The sequence below is a fragment of the Salmo salar genome, chromosome 24 (assembly GCF_965601325.2).
Source record: "Salmo salar chromosome 24, fSalSal1, whole genome shotgun sequence".
NCBI lineage: Eukaryota > Metazoa > Chordata > Actinopteri > Salmoniformes > Salmonidae > Salmo > Salmo salar.
The window spans coordinates 5,420,007-5,447,395 of record NC_138314.1 but is presented as its reverse complement, the minus strand read 5'-3'; the positions used below and the strand labels follow the sequence as shown (position 1 = coordinate 5,447,395).

Genomic DNA, 27,389 nt, shown 5'->3' with positions numbered 1-27,389 from the left:
AAAAAATTTGGGAAAATTAAAGGAAACGTTGTTAAAGTAATGAAACACCATGAAAATAATGTTTTTGTCAAGTTCCTTAGATGTGCTGAGACCTTTGGTTCTCTCTGTACACAAAGTACAAATTGTTCAAATGTCTATTAGAAAATCTGAAATCTCTTTTTCAAAAAAGTAATTTCATAACCATATAAAGTCTCTTGATTTTTGCTAATTTATCAAAACAAATTGATTCAGGAAACAAATGGTGAAATGAGACCAGTATGTGCATAATTACATTTATTATACTATAATTTCATAACAGGAATGAAAGAGTAAAGGAGGAGGGGAATGGTGATAATGCTTAAGGGGATAATTAGGATAACACACAGTTCACAACATTCATGTCATTTAAAGTTATTTTCCAAAAGTGCTGAATTATTTTTTTAAATAATAAATGTAATACTGCTGCTACACTACTGACTGCTAGTCACTGTGTCTGAATGAAAAGTAAAACTGGGGTTGTCAGTCTTCAACAAAGTAATGAGATTTAATAACAATAGTGTCAAAATGACATGTTGGAAAGGATGACAATTAAGATTAAAGACAGAACTACATGAAACATACATTCCTTCCATACTCTTAATTTAAGTGAGAACCAAAAGAAACCTCTAACACTGTTAAATCGGTATTGTTTCAGAATATAACAGAAGACATAGAAATGAATTGCCCCATGTGATGTATGATTTCAGATTTATTTTATTCAAAGTTCGACAATTTCGAACCAGCAATTCTTATTATATTAAATGCTAATAAAAACCAGAAAACAACATTTCAAAAAGTATAGAAATATAAAAATGTGTGGTATAACAACTGTTAAATTAACATCAAAATACTGAGTGGAATAAAAAAAATGGCAACAAAAGAAGGATGCAAGGATAAAATTGAATGGCAATTTCCTGAGAAAGTTTTGGTGTACTGTACTAATAGCTGTCAACACTGAAGAAAAATGGAATGTCTAAGTGTGACTGTTTTTCAAATTAATATCATAAAGTATTGCTTGCATTTCATTTACCACTCAATAAACCTACCTAAAAATAGTGGCTCCAATAAGATTGATTTAGTGAGTTAGGCTAGTGAGTGAGAGTAGATTAAAAAAAGATTTAAATGGGTTTCTATGGGATGACACATTGATTCACAGACTTCAACAAACACCCCGCGCACTGAATGCAGTTTCCATATTGAAAACTGCATTGCACAGGACATAAGGGGACAGTTTCTTCAAGACACCCCACACTTGATGGGCAGGACTCATCTAGGGTCGGTTTCCTAGACAGATTCAGCCTCGTCCTGGAATAAAAACCTCTTTCAAATTAGAATTTCCATTGAGACGGAGAATGCTTTTTAGTCCTGGACTAGGCTTAATCTGGTCCTTACTGTTAGTCTTGTCTCACTTTCTATGTAATCTAGCATTAATATGTACATAAATCCATTATAACATGCATAATGTCACTGAAAATACACCATGAAATTAGAGTTGATTGTCTACGCCAGCATTGCTGAGGACATTTGCATTTCATAATAACCTCCAATAACATAAATAGCCTACACTGTGCTTTTTGTGCATTTGTTCGACTGTGTAATACGAGACTATGCTCTTACTGTAGATAAGATGATTTCATCCATCTGGTGCAATATATTTTTTTTTAAAGAAATCCCTTTAAATCTTCTTGACTTCTTATTCACATCTCTCCTCCCATTAACTGAAATGTGAAAATGTCCATGCACTGCCTATTTAAAAGAATCCCCTTTTTGGGGGATCATACTGTATTAACCTTTGGCTAGAAGGAGCAAAGGTAGTATTGCACACTGTAGCAGTTAGTGATTGACATACAATGCCAGGTTTACATAGCGATAGCCAGCTATCATTCCTATGATGTATTTGTTGTACTTTTGTCATAAGACCATATTTTGTTAATCTTGTCTTCATCCATAGTAATGCTCATTGCAGCTGTGTTATAATCCTCGTTTCTGATGACAAGCAGGCTCCTCTTATTCATGTGTTTTGCTGTGTCAGAGGAATGCGTTGACCTTGCATACTTCCCTAAAAGCTGTTGGAGTTTAAACATTTTACAGAAAATTAATAGCTCAATTGATAGCGACAGAATCACACATATTAGATTACTTCCCAAGCAAAGTCAATTTTTTGTCTCGTCGGCTATAGAAGGTTGTAGCTCAGCCTCAATGTCATAGACAAACCAAATATATCCCCATATGCATCGGAGTCTCGGCTTTCCCATGTATTTTACAGCTTGTTTCTAGCATAAAGCATCACGGACTAAAGCACCATTATAGATTGCTTTATATAATAGGGTCCGTTTTATTTTATTTTCTATGCTTTTTGCCATTTTCTTTAACAAAAGGTATGGCGTACTCTCACATACCCCCTCAATTCGAGCCAAGGTTTTCACTTAACACACTAAGCCCTTCACTGACAGAGGTTTTTAAAGAGTGCATGGTTGGTGGAGGAACTGGCCGAGAAAATCTATTTATAACATCCTATGATTTCGTCTGTCAAACAGGTACGCCTACCTCTTCATAAATAGGAAGAAATAGGCTCCAACACAAAGCCCTCTTGTTAATAAAGTCAAATTAAAATGAAGACTTGAAATGAATTAGGCCTACTCAAATTAGCCGGAATTAAATTATTTTGAGAAGAAATCTGACTCGCCTCCTGAACTGCCAACTTGCACAGCACAGCCATTGGTTAGACAGCACAAAAAGGTTTTGATCAGCAAGAGCAGGGTTCTTGATTGGAATATCCATTGCAGTGTGTAATGTAGTGTAGTTTTATTTACACCATCAGAGCAGCGCAAAACATCCAGGAAGTTCATTTTTTTACAAATATAACTTTGCCCTGTGCTTCTCCAAGCATGCACTTCGTATAGTCTAGGCCTATAAGCAATGGATCATTTGATTGGGATCACAGCAAATAGACTATAGGTCACTTGAAATTGGGTGCCCAGAGGAGAATAAGGGTTTTGGGGCGGCATCGGGCACACATCGTTATATAGTAAGCAACTCATTCTAAAACATAACTTGATCAATTACAGGACTCGAAAAAAATAAAAATACTAAACCCTCCCCGTGACTGAAATGTAAAAAGCATGGCCCTGAGGCCTTCCCCCATGTCCCCGTTCCGTAAATCTCTAACCATCCCTTAGCACCCTAGAGAATCTGGATCAAGGGTAGTCTACTGCATTGTGTTATATAAATGGGTTACGATATGACAGGATAATATACCCTGTCTGAATGACAATAACACTGCCCACCAGAAAATGCATCTGCTGGCTAATTATTTAAGTCCTTTCTCTTACAGGAAAATTGCATTTGCATTTTGCAATCTCATATGCAACACATCTGATCTCATTCAATGCACACACATCTTGTAAAACTTAACACTTTTCCTTACCAATGTCCCTTTTAAAACTGCATTTCACAACTGTTACAGCAGGAAAAAAGTAGCATGGCGGTGGGACATTAGCATAAATTCCCTTGAAAAGCAGCCCTGCAGTAGAGTACAGTCAAAGTGAGCAGGTCCTGCTTGGTTAGCGTGCTGTCTGGGTCTGTGTAGTCCTCCCCAGTCCTCCAGGGGCCCTGGCTGTTTCAACGGAGTTAACATCCACCTCCAACCCCTATCTGTTCAGGCCGTCTCCTTGTCCACCTTCCACAGCTGCTCCTTCACCTCGGTGGGCAGGGTGTTGAAGAGGTCCTCCTCCACCACCAGGCCCGTCCTCTTCAGCTGCTTGCACTCCCCCAGCTCTACGGGCAGACATTCCAGCCTGTTCCCCCTCAGTTCCAGCTGGGTCAGCCCCGTCAGCTCCCCGAAGCGCGATGGCAGAGACGTCAGGCAGTTATTCCCCAGGTTCAGAGTACGGAGCTTCTTACACTGGAACAGCTCATTGGGCAGGGTCTCGATCTAAACGCGGTAGAGGTAGAAAAAAAGGGAGAAGTCGGATAGAGAGATAATATCAGGTGGACATGTGACAAACACTGCAATGTGTAAAACTGTAATTATCAGACAAAACATCTGGAGTTAAACCTAGTTATAACAGATTAAGAAAACCCAAACAAATAAATGAAACAAATCACTGTGTTAATGCGATTTGATTCACAATTGTCAGATAAGTAAACACAACTACAGTACAGACAACACATTCCTCATAAATAATGAAACCAGAATAAATTGTATTTAAAACCCATCAGAAATGTCTAGTACAACAAACCAAAGCTGAAAACGAAAGCACTAACTCTGTTGGCTGTGACTGCCAGGTACTGGAGGTTCTGCAGGTACCCCACGTCTGCTGGGATGTAGGTGAGATTGTTATGGCTCAGGTCCAGGAAGCGTAGCTTACGACAATAGAAAAGTTGACTGGGGATGTTATCGATCTTGTTCCTGTTCAGATAGAGCCTCTCCATGTTGTTGAGGGTGCCGATCTGGATGGGAATGTAGGCAATCTGGTTGTACCAGAGTTTAAGGCAGACCAGACGGTGCAGGTGCTGGAAGCTGATGATCTCCTCGATCGTCTTCAGATTATTGTCCTTCAATGATGACAATAATAATACATTTTATTCATACTTTTCAAAACACCCAGTGCCAGTTTCCCAGACACAGATTAAGCTTAGCCCTGGACAACAACAAAAAATATTCCAAATGAGAATCTCCATTGAGCATGGTTTTTAGTCCAGGACTATAATTAAATGTGTCTGGGAAACCAAAGTCACTTTACATAATAAAATCAGCAAGATGAATTAAAAACAAGAAAACCACATAATATTTGCGAGAACACATAAAAGTTCACTGAACGTAACAAACAGCAATGACAAACTTACCTTGAGGTCAATCTCCTGCAGGTTGTGCAGGCTGAAGATGGAGTGTGGGATGCGTTCCAGATCACAGCGTATCAGCTCCAGTTCAGTCAGGTTCACCATCTTCTTCAGGCTGTTGAGAACCATCAGCTTGGTGCCCTCGTTGTTAACTGAGAGCTTCTGGAGGTGCACCCCCACATCCGTCACCACCTGAGGTAGCTTGGTCAAGTTGCTCTTCAACCGGAGGACCTTAATAATAAATGCATTTAAATGTATGTAGCATTTTTATAGTGTTAGCAAAAACTCAAAGCTCTATGTACGTAGAGTGAAAAAAATACAAGGCAGTTAAAATAACAATAGTAGGTGCTAAAAAATGCCTCACTGATAAGGACTATCGATGAGTGTGCTAGTCTGTAAAAGTGAATTTTACCTTGAGCCTCTTCAGCTCCCGTAGCCCATCAATAACAATATATCGATTGTTCTCTGCGCTCAGGTTCCCCGTCAGGTGCAGCTCGCTCAGGTTCTTCAAACTATAGATCCACAGAGGGATCTCCTTGATGTCTGTGAACTTGATGTGGAGGGATTTGAGGTTCTCCCTGAGGAAGGCCAGGGCCGGAGCCTCGATCTTAGCCGGGGTGTGGTATAGCCACATCTCCTTCAGGTTGACCAGCTGGGCAATGATGGGAGGGATGGTGATGTCTGGGATGAGCTCCAGCTTCAGCACCTAGAATATCATCAATAATAACACAAATAATAAATTTGGGCCGAAAGCCCAATAAACTGAAGTGACACACACAGGCAAGAGCAATGTGCGAGTTTCTGTTTCTATCACCTAATTATTCCCACACACCTTCAACAAGCTGACTCATATGTGCGAGTGCTTTCCTAAACTGTACAACAAGTCAAAGTTGCTACAGTGTGGACATTGAAAAAAAAAAATAGACAAAAACAAGGCACAGCCAACAAGGAACACTGGTAATTCTACACAAACTACCTCCAGCTCTATCAGATCAAACACGGTGTCTGGGATGCCGCTCAGCATGAACAGGTGCAGCTCCAGCTTCTCCTGGGAGTTCTTGGTGATCCTCTGCCTCAGTTTGTCCAGAGTCCACTCATTGTTCAGGTTGAGCTGCCGCAGCTTGTTCTCGCTCACTTCAGACAGGAAGACGGCAAAGCGTTTGGAGTACAGTGGATCGTACTGGTCGATCATGTGCAGCATGAAAGCAAAGTCGTTCTTTACGTCCGGTATGTCGCTGTAACTGCTCTCCTCTCGTATCGACTCAAAGGAGTATTTCTTCAGCGAGCGCCGCAGCATCCAACAGAGGGTATACATGCAAATTAATCCGTATACCCCCACTAAGCTGATGTAGACACAAGCTAGGATCTTAAACAGGGTGGCCAGAGGATGAGCACAACGATACATGCTGTACCCCGTGAGGTTCTCTATATCCACACTACAGTCCACGCTGAACTGAATATTGTGCACATAATACCCTGTATAGCAGATAATAAAAATGAACTTAATGACTTTGATAATAGTCTGTCGGATGTAGAGCCTGTACACAATGTCTCCCTCTTCCACGTGTATGCGGAACTTCTTCACTTTTTCGAACAAGGCCTTCGCCTGTTCACCTTCTTTCTTATCCAGGACGCCTGTCTCTGTGCGATCCACAATACCCTGCTCCAGGCGAGACTTTGTCCTTTGGAGCATGGGGACGCTAGCCTCCACATCCTCGCTGATACACGACACTTTCTTATCCATTGAGCCATTCATCTTTATCGGCTTGGGGTCGCTCTCCTCCACCACCGTCTCAGACAGAGCCCTGGTGGTCCAGGGAGAGTCAAAACACTTCAGGAGAATCGACACAAAGTGCTCCAGTTTGGAGCTAGTCCGGGGGAACTTGAACCAGAAGTTACTGCAAGCCAGGAAGATGAGCGTGTGCAGTAGCACCAGGTAGGGGAAGTACTTGGCGAACCAGTGCAGGCGATTCTCGTAGCAGACGGCGTCTACGTAGTTGTACTGGTGGCGGTCCAGGTTGTATTGGATCCCTTTGGGCTCCAACATCGGCGGGGCCGACAGGGTGGCATTGAAATACCTCCTGCAGGTCTGGTTGACCACCCACTTGCAGGGCAGGCAGATCATCTTGTCCTGAGTGACCTGCAGAATGAAACGAGAGGATTTTAGATACATCGAAAACAGCTAAATAAAGCATTTCATTACTGTGCACATAACAAATCAAGTTTAATTTCAAATGTAACAGGAACTGGACAAAAATAAGATCAAGTACACTGAAAAAAGGGAATATCCGCTCACGGACCTGCAGCGTGCCCCCGAACACGGCGATCATGAGCATGACAATAGAGATGTAGTCAGTGAAGACGTCCCACCATGGCTTCAGGATACGGTAGGCAGGCTGACAGTCTACAAAGTAACGCAGCTCAGTGATGGGGATCATGGTTTACCTGGGAAGAGGAGAGTAGTATGACATACAGTATGGCTATGTTTCAAAATACACACCTGCGTTCACCAGTTCTTTCAAGGGTAAACTTCCAAGAACACCTGAGAGAGCATACTGTCTAGAATGGAGAACGCACAGTGCTTAAAATCCATTCAATTTGAAATGTACTTCGATGTGACTGACCTAAACAGGAAACCGCATCACCATGCAGCCAGCTAGCTACATTTGTTTACACAGAATCGTTCTCAGTACAGGTTAGTGAATTAAGCTGACACCGACCAGAATCAATATTTTATGTGGGGTCCTCCTCTCGCACATTACTTGGTCTGCTGCTACATCGTTGTGGACGTATGACAGGTAAGCTTGAAGCAACAAAAAAAAATAGAAGCTAAATAAACTATTTTGCTTACTGTTTAAGAATGATCAATATTCTGTCAATTTGTGTTTCACTGTAAATGTAACATTACATTTCTAATGAGCAGGCTTTCAGTGCTAAATTCATACAACTATAACACCCATGCATATGATGTTCAAGATAGCTTGGTTTTACATTCACTTTATACATTGATAGGCGATACACAATATAACTAGAAGGCCACTTCATCCTAGTGTAAGCTAATTGCATTGGATAGAAAACAAACACTGGCATATTAAAGGACAATGTCCACTTTAAGTATATGCAAACATATCAAACAGGAATTACATTAAATAATTACACCATTGTAAAATTATGAATGCTTTTCTCTCTCCTTGTAGGGAATTAGACAGATTAACTGCAGCCCCCAGATGCCAAGCCTCAAAACCAGAACTGTTGGGAGACATCAACACTTGTCATCTTTAATAAATATGATCGCTTTTATTTGTTTTCCTGTAAATTGTAGACCACAAATAGTTGAACAAGGTGTTTGTGCAGGAATAACTTGCACACGGTGAAGTTCCCCTACAAGAGAACTCATTGTATTTTAGAATGAGCTTCATAAGTAACATGATAGAAAATAACATGTATGGATCTACTGTAGTGATGTTGCACACGGCTTAATAAACTCCTGGGATAGGATGATTTTCCTGGTGGACGGCAGGTTTCCAAGTTCTTTACATGTGTCTAGGTGTTAGGGTGGGATGTGCTTCAACCTGAGGAGAACAGAGCAGAAACATAAGGGGGGGAGAAATTAACCTCACTGCTCAAATTTTTGTGCTGGGGTGAATTCGTTCTGACGATTCTTAACGTTTCTTAAATGGGCGGAACCTACCTGAATTTGTCCAATAGAATCTCTCGTTTTAGCTTGGACTCATGATCACACCCCTGCTTCAAGATGCTGAGAAACAACTACCTTTACAAATGTGCAATGGTTTGTAAAAAGTTTTGAATATTCATAGGCTTGATCAAGTGGTCACCGATTTACTTTTAGATGATAATTCAACCCATTTTCTTAATAGGCAAATGATGCAACACAAGAGGGGAGGGGAAAGTAACAAGAATAAAGTTAACTAAGGTTAGGTTAACAGACACTACATGCATGTATTGAACAATCATGAAAAAAAGCAAAAATAGCTTGGCTGGCTGGCAACAAAACACATATAGCTGCATTTTCCAAGTTTTTAATCAGTTGTTGTTAAAATGTCTTACCTCCAAACCATCGGGCATGACTTTTGTCCTGCCAAGCCAATGCCGTGGAGTAAAATGAACGCATCAGTTGCTATCTGTCCCTGAAAACAAATGGACAAAAAACAATTTCAATTTGTCATTAGCTGGCTAGCAAGTATAAAAATGTAGGATTTTTAAACTGTCTGGGTCTTCACAATCGACATATTGCCGACTTCACGATTAGTTAGTTTAGTTGCTAATCTCTAAAACAGCTGATTAGCAGGACAAGATCGCCTGCTAGCTACCTATGACGTCCGACGAGCTAACTTGCGTGGCTATCAGGCTGATAAACACCAGACTCAACATTTGAATTCAAAATTCATATGAAAGTAATTTTAACATTTTGTTGAATAAAAACACAAGACTTACATTTTACAAAAGTATTTCTTAATCCTCTGGAAATTGATCTTCCAAGCGGGACTTTAGTCTGCCATTAATTAGGAATTTTTAAAATGTTTGCTGCGCCGTAAGGTGTTATGGGATAGCCTCCTCGCGAAGGGAACGAAAAAGTATGCTCCCATGCGTGCTTTGTTTTCCAGACCTCCCAAGTACGCTTATGGAACTTCCCGTAAACTTAGTATATACTTGCCTTTTCACGTACTTACGTTTGGAATCGCACTTGAAAAATGACAGTTGACGTCCGTACTCGCCTAACGTTCTAGATAGAACATAAGTATGCATTTTGAAACACAGCCTGTTTCATGATCTGTTAAAGTTCTTATGATCATATTACAGAATAGCAAGACATTTTCTGAAATACTTGCCATTTATAATGGTGGGCTCCACCTCCAATTTGAAATACAATAACAAAAATATGGAAAGCCTCTATTATGCCATAAAAAATGGTATGCCATATGGAACACAGATTAGATACTGCAATTAATAACAGGCTACATTCTTTAAGCCATTTAACACTCAAATCAATGAAGTCTACCATAGCTTGCCTCTGGCATTATAAGAAAAAAAAAGATAAGCATTCTACGTTGAATGAATGATGTGTACTACATAGCATGTACTGGCAGCAACATAAATCAATGGCATCATGATAGGTCATCCATCAGAAAATACCAAATTATTAATTTGAAAGGTGTAGCAATGAAATGAAAAAAAGACTGACAATCACATGCATGGTCTAACACCTGAATCTCTGATGCATTACACTGGAGTTTGCTTTGCTATTGATTTCACCATTGTCAAGCAGGTCCAATTAATCTAACTCCCATAGGGAAGGTATTGGACAGCATTTTTATTACCCCGGCAAACACACACGTTGTTTCAGAAGACCAAAGTCACTTTAGTAGTAATCTAATTTATAAGTGGTTAGATTAGTCATTTAAGTGTGTGGTCCACCTTGTTAAATCACTTCAATTATAAAGAAAGAAACACTGACACCGCATGTGCCATCGTGCGCATGTTGATTTAGTCTTTCCCCACCAGACTCATGAATGACAGAGGTTAAAATAAAAAACTATATTAATTTGGTGAGAGATCAAAACACACATGAAACATTCATTGACATTTAGCTAGGTAATTTGTCCTGGGAGATAAACATTGGGTTGTTATTTTACCTGAAACACATCAGGTCCTTTTTAGGCGGATCCTTTTTAGATGACCCTATTTGAGAAACCTAGTTAGTTCGTTTTCTTTGATTAGTCTCTCCTCGTTCATATTCCAATCATCCACGTGGGTTAGTATGCTCATGAAAACCAATGAGTAGATGGGAGAAGCGGGACTTGCAGCACATCAAGCATCTCAAATAGAACCAAGTTCTATTTTAGCACCTGGCCTGTTGACGCATGCGAGCAGTTTGGTTGAAATAATCGAATAACACGTATGAGTACATTTATTTTGTAGTCTAGCTAGTCTATCCTATATGTCCAGTATCACATTTTTTTAAATAAATAAGCACCCCAGCGACCTTCAGGACAAGATCCTGTTTACCTTAGGGGCTGGAGACAGCCAGCGCTGCCTCCTCCTCTAACACTGTACCCCGTGTCTCCTACCCTTGGATGTCTCCCTGCTGGGAGGAACATTGGCTGTGCCCCGGCCCTCACCTAATGGCCCTTCTCCTCTCGGGATGGTCATTAGACTAGGTTATATTTTCAGGAACATGTTATTTAGTGGTTTAAAACCAGTTCCAAAAACACTGCTGCAACTATGCCAATAAAGAATAAAGTACATACAATGCGGTAGGATTGAAGAATCCACATGTGCTTTCTTTATTGCCAACTCTGTTATTTGCAAAGTTTTTGGAACATTATCTAAAGACCAAATTCCTGAGAATGTAGGGTACCATTCCGGCCCCTCATCTGTTCAGCGAGGAAGACAGACAGAACAGACTTCCTGTGGAGATGAGAAGTCTGTCGCCTGCCTGGCCCCACCACAGCCCAATTCAGCCCATTCAGACCTCCCATATAAGTCTACTCCCACACACAATGTCACCACAATTCAGCCCAATTCACCCTATTATGAGACCAGACATCCCATTAGAGTGCTGATAAAAAGCATTTAGTGGTAAGACTTCTTTCTACAGGGCCATTATTACCACAATTAAATTAGCACTCGGCAAGGGACTGTATCCAAATGTATGACTCAACTTCCTATTCTTGTGTAATACAAAGTACACAAGCATGCTGATAAGAGTACTGTAGAGACAATAGAAAACTGAGTAAATAAATATGTCTAGACAACATCTCTGTGGGATTAGCTTGATTTATGTGAACTGGGCAGGTATCGAGACATCTGATGCTCTTACCACAGTGGTGGTAGTGCGGTGTTATCTGTACTCCAGTGCTTGGTGGATATCCCACTCGGTGTGTGCCCAGCAAACCTCATGAGCCCAGGTTTCTTTTATCTTCATAGGAATGGGTGGTTGGCTGATCTGAAAACAAAAGAAAAAGAGAAGTGAATAATAATTAGGCCTAGCAAGCAACTCTTTCATGATGTCTGGTAGCACTGGGGTTAGTTACCGTATGTAAGTTAATATCAGTCAGACTTTCAAAATATTATATTTTTGTATAACACGAATAACTTAAGCTTACATAAGTCTAACATCCCATTCCTTAAGAAAACATGTTAAGCACTTGAAGGGTGACACCATAACGTTGACATAACTAACAGTTTATTCAGCAGTCTGATGATGTGAGATGAAGTTTGCAAAATCGGACAAAAATGATACAAGTAATATTATAGTCTAATAAAAATTCTAACGACAAATGCAATTTCTACGGTAAATAGATAGCTATCCTTTGTCTTGTTATTAAATTAGTGGCAAAGCTAGCATCACCATGTTAGCTGGCCAAGTCATGCCAGATAAAACCGGTCTCTCGCATTGTTCTATCTGTGGGGTCTATGGTGCGCAGACGATTGTGAAGTTCAACTGCTAGCTAGCTACAATCGACTGGTAATTAGCCAGTGTTTGATGTCATATCAGTGATAGCGTGCATTACATTACTTTACTACCGTAGCTAAAATAGCTAAGATGGATAGATAGCTATCTAGTTGGCTAACTTAGCTTTCTAGCTGACATTTGTCAGCATGTTTGTTAGCTAGCATAGCCAGCACGCGAACGTTCAATCGACCAGCATAAGTACAAATAACTCCAGAGAATTAAGGCCTGTGTTGAATATCGTTTTAGCTAACCAGAGTCTAGTTATTAGAAAACTTACTCAGTTTGGCTCCCCACAGGCTAACTGCTAGCAGAAATACATTTTGGTGTGTGGCTAGCTTGTCTTCTGTTCATCTGTTGTCTTTAACTGAATTCTGCCGTCTGCATCTATACCAGTTTCCAATAGGTGGCACTAGTACGCTTTTTGTCGCCTGTCACACCATAGAAGAAGAAACATGTGCTTCTCCAGGAAATGTTCAATGGCTATGTTTTTAGATTATCATAACCAGCGAGCTAATCCACGTTTTTAGCTGCTAACAATGCTGTCACTGAACAATTTGCGGATTATGTGCACTTCAGCATTCACCTAAATTATTGGTGAACAGACAATGCGTATCTAAGGCTTCCTCTTTTTATGCAAAACTATGCAACAACTCGATCACCTTCACTAGCAGTAAGGACACAAGGCACAACAACGGCATAGATTTCTGATAGATCACAGAATGAAAGTAAGGTGAAACATGTCAATTCACTGGAAAGGACTTTCTGCACAGCGTCTGTAAAACTGAACTGTAGTCTGTTGAACAAACTCCAACCTTCTTCTGTTTATATTGTAATTTTGTCCAGCCTCCAGATGAGGGAGCATCCTTCTTCCAGATTATGGATTGGTGAGTGATCATATCGCATTTCTAACGCATAAACTATGTTTGTGCACACACACACACAACCTATCCCAGCCTGGTCTCATAGACTAGACGTAATTTAGTACATTTAAATCCAGGACACTCACATTAGTATGATATGTTATGTTTGGTATAGTTACATAAAAATGAAGGTTACTTAATCTAAAATGAAAGGAGGGTGGATGGGTGGGCGTATAACGCCAATGTCAAGCAAACAAAGGTTGCGTGTTTTCGAATCTCATCACAGACAACTTTAGCATTTTAGCTAATTAGGAATTTTTCACCTACTTACTACTTTTTAGCTACTTTGCAACTACTTAGAATGTTACCTAACCCTTCCCCTAATTTTAACCCCTTTAGCTAACCCTTTCCCTAACCTTAACCCTTTAATCTAACTCCTAACCTGAACCAACGAGCTAACGTTAGCATTAGCCACCTAGCTAACATTAGCCACAAAAATTGGAATTTGTAACATATCATACGTTTTGCAAATTATTATAATTTAAAAAAAAGTATTCATAACATATTGTATATTTTGCAAATTCGTAACATATCATACAAAAAAATGGATGAAGGACATCCACAAATTAATACATACCATACAAAATTTAACGTATCATACTAAATGGAGCATCTCGGATTTACATACATAATACGAAGTGCTCTAACACCAGGTTGCCTATTCCTATCCATTTTTTTTAAACATTTTTGTCATTTAGCAGACGCTCTTATCCAGAGCGACTTACAGTAGTGAATGCATACATTTCATACAATTTCATAATTTTTTTTGCTGGCCCCCCGTGGGAATCGAACCCACAACCCTGGTGTTGCAAACACCATGCTCTACCAACTGAGCTACAGGGAAGGCATCCCTTTAGTTTGCTCACACTCATTGCATTCACATGTTGTCGAGGTCAGTTGAAAAACATGGCATTTAATTCGACACAACCTAAATAACCCAAAGGTAGTACAATGGATGCTTAACCTGTACTGCCATTGCTTCTTCAGTGACAAGACCTTTGCAATGGATACCCAAAGGCTGCAGAAAACATACCTGAAGCGCCAGCGGTCTCTACACCCTGACAACTTCAGCCAGAAAACTATGGTAGGAATGGAGGGCTGAGGTCTTGTCAGTTGCCAGAAGTAAGGCTGGGAGTACTTGGGTTGGGGTTTTGGTAAATCTTTGAGTTTTGAGGCTAGTGCTAGGGTTTCCAATAGGACTTGCATAAAGGCCATGATTTTAAGTAGATAAAAGTTTTGAACAAGTTAGGCAAGGGTTTTCATTTCAGACACTGAAACCTATTTTAGATCCAGTAACGGAGAAATAATCAAATCTAAATATCACATATTATATTATACAATATGGTGTGGAAGCCCATTTCCACCACTATTCTTTATATATATACTGCTCAAAAAAATAAAGGGAACACTTAAACAACACATCCTAGATCTGAATGTAAGAAACAATCTTATTAATTACTTTTTTCTTTACATAGTTGAATGTGCTGACAACAAAATCACACAAATAATCAATGGAAATCCAATTTATCAACCCATGGAGGTCTGGATTTGGAGTCACACTCAAAATTAAAGTGGAAAACCACACTACAGGCTGATTCAACTTTGATGTAATGTCCTTAAAACAAGTCAAAATGAGGCTCAATAGTGTGTGTAGCATCCACGTGCCTGTATGACCTCCCTACAACGCCTGGGCATGCTCCTGATGAGGTGGCGGATGGTCTCCTGAGGGATCTCCTCCCAGACCTGGACTAAAGCATCCGCCAACTCCTGGACAGTCTGTGGTGCAACGTGGCGTTGGTGGATGGAGAGAGACATGATATCCCAGATGTGCTCAATTGGATTCAGGTCTGGGGAACGGGCGGGCCAGTCCATAGCATCAATGCCTTCCTTTTGCAGGAACTGCTGACACACTCCAGCCACATGAGGTCTAGCATTGTCTTGCATTAGGAGGAACCCAGGGCCAACCGCACCAGCATATGGTCTCACAAGGGGTCTGAGGATCTCATCTCGGTACCTAATGGCAGTCAGGCTACCTCTGGCGAGCACATGGAGGGCTGTGCGGCCCCCCAAAGAAATGCCACCCCACACCATGACTGACACACCGCCAAACCGGTCATGCTGGAGGATGTTGCAGGCAGCAGAACGTTCTCCACGGCGTCTCCAGACTCTGTCACGTCTGTCACATGTGCTCAGTGTGAACCTGCTTTCATCTGTGAAGAGCACAGGGCGCCAGTGGCGAATTTGCCAATCTTGGTGTTCTCTGGCAAATGCCAAACGTCCTGCACGGTGTTGGGCTGTAAGCACAACCCCCACCTGTGGACGTCGGGCCCTCATACCACCCTCATGGAGTCTGTTTCTGACCGTTTGAGCAGACACATGCACATTTGTGGCCTGCTGGAGGTCATTTTGCAGGGCTCTGGCAGTGCTTCTCCTGCTCCTCCTTGCACAAAGGCAGAGGTAGCGGTCCTGCTGCTGGGTTGTTGCCCTCCTACGGCCTCCTCCACGTCTCCTGATGTACTGGCCTGTCTCCTGGTAGCGCCTCCATGCTCTGGACACTACGCTGACAGACACAGCAAACCTTCTTGCCACAGCTCGCATTGATGTGCCATCCTGGATGAGCTGCACTACCTGAGCCACTTGTGTGGGTTGTAGACTCCGTCTCATGCTACCACTAGAGTGAAAGCACCGCCAGCATTCAAAAGTGACCAAAACATCAGCCAGGAAGCATAGGAACTGAGAAGTGGTCTGTGGTCCCCACCTGCAGAACCACTCCTTTATCGGGGGTGTCTTGCTAATTGCCTATAATTTCCACCTGTTTTCTATTCCATTTGCACAACAGCATGTGAAATGTATTGTCAATCAGTGTTGCTTCCTAAGTGGACAGTTTGATTTCACAGAAGTGTGATTGACTTGGAGTTACATTGTGTTGTTTAAGTGTTCCCTTTATTTTTTTGAGCAGTGTATATTTTTATTCAATACTGTCTTGATGTTTGGAGATACTAGTTGATATTTCGATATACAGAAATCAACATTTTGAGATGCTAACTTGAGATGGTAGATCGTACATATACGATATGTTTCTTCATTTATAGAATTGTGTGGCAATTTTCCATCTATCCACATTACAAAGATCAGCACAGCAGGGTCGCCAGCAAGCGTGTGGCGAGCTAGCATTTGCCCCAGCAATTTTCAATCAGACCCACCACTTTTGATTTGGTTTAAATTGAATACTGTCAGTATAAATTTAACACTGGAGAATTTGCTGTGCATCCACTTTGTTACCAGTGCCCCCTTCAACACTCATCACTGTGACATTTCCACCCTGGTCAACTGGCCCTTGTTACATACACGACACCAGACCCACTGGTACCAATTTATTTACAAGTCCCTCATAGGCAAGTCCCCCCTCTACCTCAGCTCACTCCTCAACATCTCCGCTAACAATAGCAGTTCATCTTTTCCAGTGATGAAGACTTGTCTCACAGTATTGTGGGGAATGCAACATTGAGCACCTCTATATCCTGAATGTTTTGGCATTCAGGTCCAAAAAGTCACATTCTGACCACTTCTACCATGGGCAAATATGTATAGGTTTCATTCAAATCAAAAGGGGTACGATCATAAAGTAATCAAATTCAAATGGAACGACCCACATGTGAGGACCACCCTCAAAAGGAAGATGCTCCCATCCCTCCTGCTAATTGGGATACTTATGCAAATGTTTTGTTGTCTGAGTGAAGGAGATGGTGTAAATCAAGAGGACTCGATATGTTCTGAAACATGAGATGTTGAGGACTATAATAAATACCATTTTGATGTCATACAAGAAAACCACACACCTGTGAGTCCAAATATGCACTTAACATTTCCATATGATAAAACTCATGCTATTTACGGTATCAACATTTATTATAGCTATGTTTGATGTACAGGTTCAATGATGACATGGTGTCAAACCTTGGGTTGTCCTGAACAGAATTGGCCTGTTTGTTGTATTATGAATAAAATTAGCTGCGGAAAAACTTTATTCTATGCACACCAAAATTACCATCTGTTTCTCTGAAGTGCCTTGTGAAAGCCTAACACTGTAAAATGTTATTTTATAACTTAGCTTGTCATGTTGGCAATAGAATATGCTTCCAAATGATGTCCAACGGACCCAGATGACAATTTATAAGGAACCGTTTTTGACTTGCGTAAACAACAACAGTAATTATGTGATGGTGGGGATGCAGGGCTGTGTTCAAAACAAAACGTGTCCTTGCTTTAGTTCCCTAATGGCACAGCTAGGAGAGCTAAAAAAAAAAGGCAACTAATAGCTGAAGGCTCTTTCTTGAGTCATCAAAGTGCATTGAAATTGCTTTGGAACTGTGCACACTTTGGAGAGGTGTGTGGCCTTGGAGACAACAGTTAGTCCTCTTACTCAAACCCTTGTAATCGTTTGGTCTTATGTTGCACCTACCCCACATGTTGTATTATTATTATGTTACTGAACGTATCCAGAGTATTTTCAGATTTTTTTCAACAAATGCTGTGAAAAGTACAGTCAATGTAAAATGCACATACATTCAACAGTGTAATGTTTGGATTCAGTCTTGTCAGGTGAACTGTTGGGTTCTCACCTTTACATGCTGACCAAACCGGCTCCATGCGTCTGCGTGTTGATTTTGTCTAGTCACACCAGATGCGTTCATGACATGCAGGTTAAAATACCAAAACCAACTGTGAACCAGCTATATTAATTTGGGGACAGGTTGAAACACACATGAAACATTCATAGACATTTAGCTAGCTTTAAAGTGTATTACCACCACCAGATGGACTGGAGTGTGGCCCTCGTTCATCTTTCAATCACGAAAAACCAAGTTCTATTTTAGCGCCTGGCTACGCAGACGCTCGTTGATGCATGCTAGCAGTTTGGATGAAATGATTGAATAACAACACATCTGCCACGTTGATCCTCAACACAGGGGCCCCTCAGGTGTTTGTGCTTAGTCCCCTCCTGTACTCCATGTTCACCCACGACTGCATGACCATGCACGACTCCAACACCATCGTTAAGTTTCGTGACGACATGGCGGTGGTAGGCTTGATCACCGATAACGATGAGACAGCCTATAGGGAGGTGGTCAGAGACCTGGCAATGTGGTGCCAGGGCAACAACTTCTCCCTCAACGTCAGAAAGAAAAAGGAGCTGATTGTGGACTACAGGAAATGGAGGGCCAAGCACTCCCCTATTCACACCGCGGGGCTGTAGTGAGGCTGAAATGATTTGGCATGGGCCCTCAGATCCTCAAAGTTCTACAGCTGCACAATTGTGAGCATCTTGACTGGCTGCATCACCGCTTGGTACGGCAACTGCTTGGCACCCGACCGCAAGGCGACCGCAAGGCACGACAGAGGGTAGTGCGTAAGGTGCAGTACATCACTGGGAACGAGCTCCCTGCCATCCAGGACTTCTATACCAGGCAGTGTCAGAGGAAGGCCCTAAAAATGGTCAAATACTCCAGCTGCCCTAGTCATAGACGGTTCTCTCTGCTACCGCACGGCAAGCAGTACCGATGCACCAAGTCTGGAAACAACAGAACCCGGAACGGCTTCTACCCCCAAGCCATAAGACTGCTAAATAGTTAGTCCGGGTAGCTATTTGGTTAACTATTTAACTAAATAGCTTCCCGGACTATCTGCATTGACCTTTTTGCACTAAAATGTTTTGACTCTTCACATATGCTGCTGCTTTGTTAGATAATGTTTATTATCTATCCTGTTGCCTAGTCACTTTATTTCTAGTTATATGTACAAATCTAGCTCAATTACCTCGTACCCTTGCACAATGGCTCAGTACTGGTACCCTGTGTATATATTAGCCAAGGTAGCATTACTTGTGTATTTATTATAACTTTTATTATTACATGTTATTACTTTTCAAATATCCCTATTTTCTCTCTCTCTGCATTATTGTAAGCATTTCACTGTATTCTGCACCTGTTGTTAATGAAGAATGTGACGAATAAAATTTGATCTGATAAAAGAATATACACTGAGTGTACAAAACATTATGAACACCTGCTCGTTCCATGACAGACTGACCAGGTGAATCCAGGTGAGGGCTATTATCCCTTATTGATGTCACTTGTTAAATTCACTTAAAACAGTGTAGATGAAGGGGAGGAGACAGGTTAAAGAGTTGGGGGTGCAATTCATACAGTTGAAGTCAGAAGTTTACATACACTTAGGTAGAAGTCATTAATACTCTTTTTTTCAACCACACCACACATTTCTTGTTAACAAACTATAGTTTTGGCAAGTCGGTTAGGACATCTACTTTGTTCATGACACAAGTAATTTTTCCAACAATTGTTTACAGCCAGATTATTTCACTTAATTCACTGTATCACAATTCCAGTGGGTCAAAAGTTTACATACACTAAGTTGACTGTGCCTTTAAACAGCTTGGAAAGTTCCAGAAAATGTCATGGCTTTAGAAGCTTCTGATAGGCTAATTGACATCATTTGATGTCTACTATTATTCTGACATTTCACATTCTTAACATAAAGTGGTGATCCTAACTGACTAAAACAGGGACTTTTTACTAGGATTAAATGTCAGGAAATGTGAAACTGATTTTAAATGTATTTGGCTAAGGTGTATGTAAACTTCCGACTTCAACTGTATTCTATCTATCCATCTATACATCTATCTATACATACAAAAGTGTGGACACCCCTTCAAATTTGTGGATTCTGCTATTTCAGATTATTCTACCATTTGGCACTGTGCTTACGCATGCTCATGGCTGAGCATAAATTCACTCACACTGTCAAGCAAACGTTCATATGTGCACTCTGCATGGAAATGATCCCACACATGGTTTATGCACACATTTGTGCCTACACACAGTTGATAAATGAGGCCCTGGGCTCTCCAACCCTGTTCCTGGAGAGCTACGGTCCTGTAGATTTTCACTCCAACCCTCCTAATCTAGCACACCTGATTCTAATAACTTGGGTTGGATGGAAAACCTGCAGAACGGTAGCTCTCCAGGAACAGGGTTGGAGAGCCCTAAAATAGACCCATTTTGAATTAATGTTAGCAACATTTCACTTAAGTCAATTTAATCAAATAGTATTTATGTAGCCTAACCATTTTAACAGCATTATTTGCCACAACGTATTTTACATTTACCCAGCCTTGACCCACTAAATAGCATTCAGCAGCACAATGCCTCCATCAGTCCATCTAGACTTTTAATTGGTTGTTTTTGTAGCATCCTAGACAGTCGTGGAGTGTTGTTTCCTTCAATGTCGGAAAATGAACAGTTTGAATCCTGTCTTTTTATGTGACTGCATGCTATCTGTGACAACCGGTGGAATGTTGTCTTCCCTTCCATGTCATAAAATGAAAAGGTTGAATCAGTCATTGTAAGTGACTTCCTGCTTCTATTTCAGCTGTAGCTGAAGATCATGCACATAAAGGAGGGGACGGATAATGTTTCTTATGGAGTTGATGGAGATAACGAAGCACTGGATGAGGCACAGAGCAAAGAAGAAACGGACAAGATAGGTGCCTCTATGAAAGGTGTGGGTTAAAAAAGTAATTTTACTCAGCCTACTTACTTTTCTTCATAAATATGTTGATTTGAATCTGTAGGAAGTGAGTTCAACAAAATTAATCAGTGTATTGTTTATTTTTTTCCAGTAATGGCTTTGATATGCTCACGGATATGATTTTTGGAAATTGTACCATATTGCATTTAAATGCAAAATGTATTTCAACTTTTTTCTCCCCATTTACTTGCAGAGAAATTGAAAGACTTGACTGAACAAATAGATGCATCGCTGCACAAAGGTATGTTGCCCTCAGATACTAGAGTGTTATGTTTCTCTCCCTCCTACTCACTGTTCAGTCTTATGGTGTTAATTCAGATACTTTCAGATGTGCTTGTGAGTCACATGGTTCAACTTTCTTTTTGCTTTTGCTCCACATACAGTATTTTTCTTTTCAACAGGAGAGCTTCAAGCTGCCAAAGCACTTCTCGCCCAAATGAAATACTTTGCGAACATCGAAGACAAGGTGAAGGAAAAACTTTCAGAGCTAATGTAAACTTTGTTGACTTTGTTTTGATACTTCTTGGGTCTTTTTAAAGTTGTTTTGAATGTCTTCAATAATTCTAATAATAAAATTAGTATTTATTTATTATGTACAGTATTTGTTAAAGTTTCAGGTATACTAATAAATGTCAAACATTAATAGGTTACACATTGCCATAATTTTTGTGTGATGGATCAATTCAAAAGTCAATTATTGAGTATGTTAAAAATATTATATTATATGAAAAGCTTTTAACTCAACTATCTCCTGCGCAATAGATGTGTCCGTAAAGAATACAGTAACAACATTGGAGGGTTAAGCTGGTGTAGTAAAATTCATGCTCTGGTACTTGGTGACTAAGAAAGTATTTTTAAACCTCCCACTTTGGGTAGCGACTGTTTTCTTAAAGTTGTGCCGTGCCTTTTTCCCTACATTTCTCCCCACGTTGGCCAGCCCCTAGCAATTAGAATTTTAGCCAATGAGCTTCAGCCCCTCGCATTTGAGTGACAGCTAGCAAGAGGCCTACCCAGCGTTATCCAATGAGGTTGCAGGGTGGGCCCAACGGCTCAGTGGACACAGCAGAGAGGGATAGAGAGAGAGCAATGATGTGGGACCACTTTTGGATTGTGAGTGCTACTTTCAGAACTACTGACTAAAAATTATACAAAAGTACCAGAGAATCTCTTTAAAATTAAATGCATCATTTACTATGACAAACAGACACGTAATTGTCAGTGATTTAAATGCTGCACAGTCACAAAGTTTACATATGATTATCTTGCCTATCAGTATAGCGTTTGTTATTACGGCCTGTTGTTGAGTCACACGGAGTGATGCGAGTTGAGAATATACCCCTTGTAACCTGTAGCGGGAGACATACTTCCTTGAATATACTGGAGGAAGAATAGCAGCACATACATTTCTCTGCCTGAACCAAAAGGATGCCCTTCACATAATTAGAAAGATTATGTATGCCGCATATACAGTACCAGTCAAAAGTTTGGACACACCTACTCATTCAAGGGGGTTTCTTTATTTTTACTATTTTCTACATTGTAGAATAATAGTGAAGACATCAAAACTATGAAATAACACATGGAATCAAGTAGTAACCAAAAAAGTGTTAAACAAATCAAAATATATTTGAGATTCCTCAAAGTAGCCACTCTTTGTTTTGTGACAGCTTTGCACACTCTTGGCATTCTCTCAACCAGCTCCATGAGGTAGTCACCTGGAATGCATTTCAATAACAGGTGTGCCTTATTAAAAGTCAATTTGTGGAATTAATGCTTTTGAGCCAATCAGTTGTGTTGTGCCATGGTAGGGGTGGTATACAGAAGATAACCTTATTTGGTAAAAGACCAAGTCCATATTACGGCAAGAACAGCTCAAATAAGCAAAGAGAAACGACAGTCCATCATTACTTTAAGACATGAAGGTCAGTCAATCCGGAAAATGTCAAAAACGTTGAAAGTTTCTTCAAGTGTAGTGGCAAAAATCAACAAGCGCTATGATGCTATGATGAAACTGGCTTTCATGAGGACCGCCACAGGAAAGGAAGACCCAGAGTTACCTCTGCTGCAGAGGATAAATTCATTAGCATTTACCAGCCTCAGAAACTACAACCCAAATAAATGCTTCACAGAGTTCAAGTAACAGACACATCACACCATCAACAGTTCAGAGGAGACTGTGTGAATCAGGCCTTCATGGTTGAATTGCTGTAAAGAAACAACCACTAAAGGACACCAAGAAGAAGAAGAGACTTGCTTGGGCCAAGAAACACGAGCAATGGACATTAGACTGGTGGAAATCTGTCCTTTGGTCTGATGAGTCCAAATGTGAGATTTTTGGTTCCAACCTCCGTGTCTTTGTGAGACGCAGAGTAGGTGAACAGATGATCTCCACATGTGTGGTTCCCACCGTGAAGCATGGAGGACAAGCTGTGATGGTCTGGGGGTGCTTTGTTGGTGACAGTGTCAGTGATTTATTTAGAATTCAAGGCACACTTAATCAGCATGGCTACCAAAGCATTCTGCAGCGATACACCTTCCCATCTGGTTTTGCGCTTAGTGGGACTATCATTTGTTTTTCAACAGGACAATGAATCAACAGACCTCCAGGCTGTGTAAGGGCTATATGACCAAGAAGGAGAGAGTGATGGAATGCTGCATCAGATGACATGGCCTCCACAATCACCCGACCTCAACCCAATTGAGATGGTTTGGGATGAGTTGGACCGCAGAGTAAAGGAAAAGCAGCCAACAAGTGCTCAACATATATGTGAACTCCTTCAAGACTGTTGGAAAAGCATTCCAGGTGACACTGGCTGAGAGAAAGCTGTCATCAAGGCAAAGGATGGCTTCTTTGAATCTAAAATCTAAAATCTATTTTGATTTGTTTAACACTTTTTTTTGGTTCCATATTTGTTATTTCATAGTTTTGATATCTTCACTATTATTCTACAATGTAGAACATAGTACAAATAAAGAAAAACCCTTGAATGAGTAGGTGTGTCCAAACTTTTGACTAATAAAGCATATACCATTAATATTATGTTAATCAGACATAAATAAAGATTAGCTGCATGTTCAGAAGCCCTCAGATTTCCGTGTAATTGTTAGTTCATGAAGAACTGTATGTTGAGCCAGTGAAGCCATCGCTTAGGGACCACTCCCAGACACTTGTTTTGCATTTGTTGTTTTTTCATCTGCAGTGGATTGAAGTGTGGAAAATCAAGCTTAAATGTATTCCCTTTTGTTTATTTCTGCTTTTATGGAACTCCACGTGAATACAGATCTTGTTACGTGATTTGTCAGACTAAATGGAAAATGGACTAGTTTAGGAATGGCACACAGGCACTCAAGCAACTATTAGAACCAGAACCATAAAGATATAGCGACCAATTCATTTGTGAATGTAATGACATTCAACATACAATCTGAAACTGCTATTAAGGAACACAGTTTACTTTCTCAAATCTATGTCAAACCGAAACAGCATGTTAAACGCCACAGGACTATTCTCATGAGCCCTGACTGTGATTCTCTGAGAATATCCTTCCCTACAGTTACAGGACTTGACTGGTTGTTTATTAAGCCTGGAACAACAATGTCATGTGTTCCATTTGCCACTGTGGAGAAGCAGTTTCCCTAATACTGTTGGATTGACTGTGAATTAAACAGTAGGGCTTAACCCACTGGAGGGAGACTCAGCAGTGGCCTATTTATTATTCATGCTGTAATCAGAAGGCATCTACGGCGCCACTATATTAATGAGAAAATGTGATCGACCAACTCTCAGGCCACTGCTGTCTCCAAGGACTCTTTGAAATGTAATTTGAAAGAAAAGGGAGGGGGGGTGGAGCAAAATTGACTTGGATGGGAATGCATGGTGGAATGAACTAGGTGCATGTGGCTTTAGATTAAGAAAGGTAGGCTTAGCTAGTGGCAGTGAGTGGGAAAGGAAAATGGAGTAAAAATATCAAATGTTTTCCTGCTGCTTTATTGGCACCTGGACTTGGAAAGTGAAAACATTTCGGGACTGTTTGCTTGTCTATCTAATCAGTTCCTTGGTTCTAGTCAGTTCCTTGGTTCTGCTACAGGCAAGCTGAGGGTTATAACTGAAAGTGATACAACAACAAAAAAAACGATGGTAAGTTTCTCACAAAAGTGACAGAAACCAAAGGTGAAACAGCCAATTATCAGCCTGGACCCAAAAATACAGATTCTGCCAGTGTGGCTCACCGTCTGATATTGGAAATGGTGGCAGAACAAGGAATGTAAAATGATCATATTCACTCATATAACTCTAGCTGTCACTGCTGCTCCTTTTGGGGACTAGTATTTGGTGGTTAAGTACAGTAGGTACAAGAAAATCCTATGATTAAGGTCTGGACCAATGGAGAATGAATTTGGTCCTTTGACTCATAAGTGTGAATGTAGCTGTGTGGTTGGTTCCTCACAGAACACCACCAGTCTTATTATCAGGTAATAGTCTATCTTCATCAGTCTCTGATTTAACAGCTGGGATATCTGTTACCTTAGCTACACAGCATGTTTGTGTGTTTTTTTTAAATTTTGTGTGTGTTTTCAAATTGGCATGTTTGCTAGCTACAAACTATTTAGCTAGCTTCTAGCCTAGGGTTTGATATACAATGTGATCTCGTAATGAACAGTGTCCTGACGAGAAGGAAAATCTTTCTATGCCAGGCAAATTTGTGCATCATCAGCTCATTGTTATAGATGCATCCAAATGAATGTCACAAGAAAACAGCTTAAATAAACGCAAATGCAGCTACTTTGCTGTTATTCTGGCTGCAGAGGTTGACTTGACTGTGTAAGCCGTAGTTGGCTAGCCAGCTAGCAATGGATAAGAACGTTGCCTGACAGCATGGCAACCAAATAAAAATAACAAATCACTGGGTTGCACCCATAGATGTAGAAGAGAAATAATGAACAACTGGGTCACGTCTTTGGCAATGGACTATCAATCAGGTTTGGTGGGAGGATGGAAAAGTTTGAATTTACTTAAAAAAATAAAAATATCAATGAAAACATGTAATTTCTACCGGTGAATGTGTACTCGGGCAAGGGACCCGGCTCCACCACATCGAAGGGAAGGGACCCGGATCCACCTCATCCCACTGCGTTGTCCATTGTTTCTAAGGTAATGTACAGAAAGTTGGCTTTTATCCCTTACATAATCTGCCATTGTTAAAGGTTCCATGCTGCCTCCAACCTATTATCATATCAGTTTCTGTTGTTATTTTCTTGAATATGGCACTACATGGCCTCCCTCACTGTTATGTTCTTCTCATGAATATGGCATTACCTCTTACTGAGTGCATATATGTCCTCTTTGTTATTCCACCCATCCCGGTTCTAGCCATGAGGCCCTGGACCCCAACATAGTGTTAGGCCAAAGTGAACTCCTGCCAGCACTAGACTGGACTCAAGCTGTAGTGCGTCTGTTCTGTTGACCCTGACCTTGTTGTTGTTTACAAACAACATTTTGAACATATTTTGAGCTATTTATACTCTATGCCACTTTCCCTCTAATGTGGAACATTAAACACAGATAGGAAGTTGTGACTAATAACTTGTGATGGCAGTGGGATGATAGGATCATTGCATAAGATTAATAAGTGGTTTGTCAGTACATAATTTGTACTACCAGTGCCATCAAAATTGTGCCCTGTAGGCATAGGAAGCTTGTAAACATTGACATGCAGTGATATATGATAGGCGATCTGAATCTGAGCCAAACGCATTTAGATACAACTCATGTTCACCATTTGTTGTGGGGTTGTTTTTCCAATTACAGTATTTTTTTACATGACCACAGGCGTTCTATTTCATTCTCTATTGTATCTGGCTGCAGTTATGTTTTTTATTTTGTGTAAAAAATAAAAAAAACACTGTCCGGGTCTGTTTTCAACGTGAAGGGGACCAGGCTCACAGGTTGACGTTTATTGTAATGAATCTTTCCGCTAGATGAGCCAGCTGCAAAGTGAAAATTGGTTATATCGTAAAAAGTCATGAAAGAAAAATTTGCATTTTGGTGTTAAATTAAAGTTTTCTTTTCTACAAGCAAATCTTTATTTTTTTATGTAAATGGTATGTTATAGACTTTTTAGTGATTTTACTTGTTTTTGAGAAACAAAAATCACCACCTCATCGTTGTGTAGTATGAGGGCCCTGAAATAACATGAACCAAGGCTCCAAAAACACAAATATGTCCTTTTAGAAACTACAAAGCTCTCAGTGTAGTGATACAGGTCTTTAAATGTTGTACACATGAAATGTGTCATTCCGAACTTTATCCGCAATGTTATATTTTATTTTGTTGTTGTGACTCGAGCCGTTGCCCCTATCCTGCTGTTCCATTCCCTTGTAGACTGAGGATCTCAAGTCTGTGAGGGTGCGCAGCTGAACACTGTATGCTGGAAACACTCGGTTTGTTATTTTTGACCTAAACATAACCAATATTCGTTAAATATAAATACCAAACTTATTTTTGTGTGGATTCCACGACGCGG

At 40.5% G+C, this 27,389-nt stretch overlaps 2 protein-coding genes across 18 annotated transcripts; one reads left to right on the top strand and one right to left on the bottom strand.

The window, feature by feature from the left end:
• Positions 1 to 714: 714 nt before the first annotated feature.
• Positions 715 to 12,732, bottom strand: LOC106585226 (volume-regulated anion channel subunit LRRC8A). 14 transcript variants are annotated; one of them, XM_082968442.1, is made up of 12 exons: positions 12,615 to 12,732; positions 11,702 to 11,827; positions 9,316 to 10,560; positions 8,929 to 9,008; positions 8,552 to 8,617; positions 8,334 to 8,432; positions 7,161 to 7,305; positions 5,837 to 7,000; positions 5,273 to 5,566; positions 4,867 to 5,091; positions 4,285 to 4,575; positions 715 to 3,952 (listed from the first exon to the last, which is right to left on the bottom strand). In XM_082968442.1, exons 7-12 carry the CDS (start codon positions 7,296 to 7,298, stop codon positions 3,677 to 3,679), a joined length of 2,388 nt encoding a protein of 795 aa, XP_082824568.1. In that variant the 5' UTR covers positions 7,299 to 7,305; positions 8,334 to 8,432; positions 8,552 to 8,617; positions 8,929 to 9,008; positions 9,316 to 10,560; positions 11,702 to 11,827; positions 12,615 to 12,732; the 3' UTR covers positions 715 to 3,676. The 14 variants fall into 14 exon arrangements, with proteins under 14 accessions (XP_082824568.1, XP_082824565.1, XP_045563064.1 ...); XM_082968439.1 differs by having other exon boundaries at positions 7,161 to 8,432; positions 8,552 to 8,730; positions 9,316 to 9,604; positions 10,515 to 10,560; XM_045707108.2 differs by having other exon boundaries at positions 7,161 to 8,432; positions 8,552 to 8,730; positions 9,552 to 9,604; positions 10,515 to 10,560.
• LOC106584944 (iron-sulfur cluster co-chaperone protein HscB) lies at positions 12,284 to 26,792 on the top strand. Of its 4 annotated transcripts, none has more exons than XM_082968445.1 (7): positions 12,284 to 12,349; positions 13,181 to 13,221; positions 14,245 to 14,341; positions 20,707 to 20,836; positions 21,059 to 21,106; positions 21,267 to 21,331; positions 23,449 to 26,792. In XM_082968445.1, the coding sequence occupies exons 4-7, from the start codon at positions 20,722 to 20,724 to the stop codon at positions 23,479 to 23,481; spliced, it is 261 nt and encodes an 86-aa protein (XP_082824571.1). In that variant the 5' UTR covers positions 12,284 to 12,349; positions 13,181 to 13,221; positions 14,245 to 14,341; positions 20,707 to 20,721; the 3' UTR covers positions 23,482 to 26,792. The 4 variants fall into 4 exon arrangements, with proteins under 4 accessions (XP_082824571.1, XP_082824572.1, XP_082824570.1 ...); XM_082968444.1 differs by lacking the exon at positions 12,284 to 12,349 and adding an exon at positions 12,783 to 13,062; XM_082968446.1 differs by lacking the exons at positions 12,284 to 12,349; positions 14,245 to 14,341 and adding an exon at positions 12,778 to 13,062.
• Positions 26,793 to 27,389: the final 597 nt, after the last annotated feature.

Bases quoted from the DNA above. Each gene is read 5' to 3' on its own strand.
- LOC106585226 (XM_082968440.1), bottom strand. From the start codon at position 7,298: ATGATCCCCATCACTGAGCTGCGTTACTTTGTAGACTGTCAGCCTGCC. The intron at 7,001-7,160 runs GTCCGTGAGCGG...TTCATTCTGCAG, and splicing joins TGTTCGGGGGCACGCTGCAG to GTCACTCAGGACAAGATGAT. The intron at 4,576-4,866 runs GTAAGTTTGTCA...TCATCATTGAAG, and splicing joins TGCAGGAGATTGACCTCAAG to GACAATAATCTGAAGACGAT.
- LOC106584944 (XM_082968445.1), top strand. From the start codon at position 20,722: ATGCACATAAAGGAGGGGACGGATAATGTTTCTTATGGAGTTGATGGA. The intron at 21,107-21,266 runs GTATGTTGCCCT...TCTTTTCAACAG, and splicing joins AGATGCATCGCTGCACAAAG to GAGAGCTTCAAGCTGCCAAA. The intron at 21,332-23,448 runs GTGAAGGAAAAA...GTTTTTCAACAG, and splicing joins TTGCGAACATCGAAGACAAG to GACAATGAATCAACAGACCT.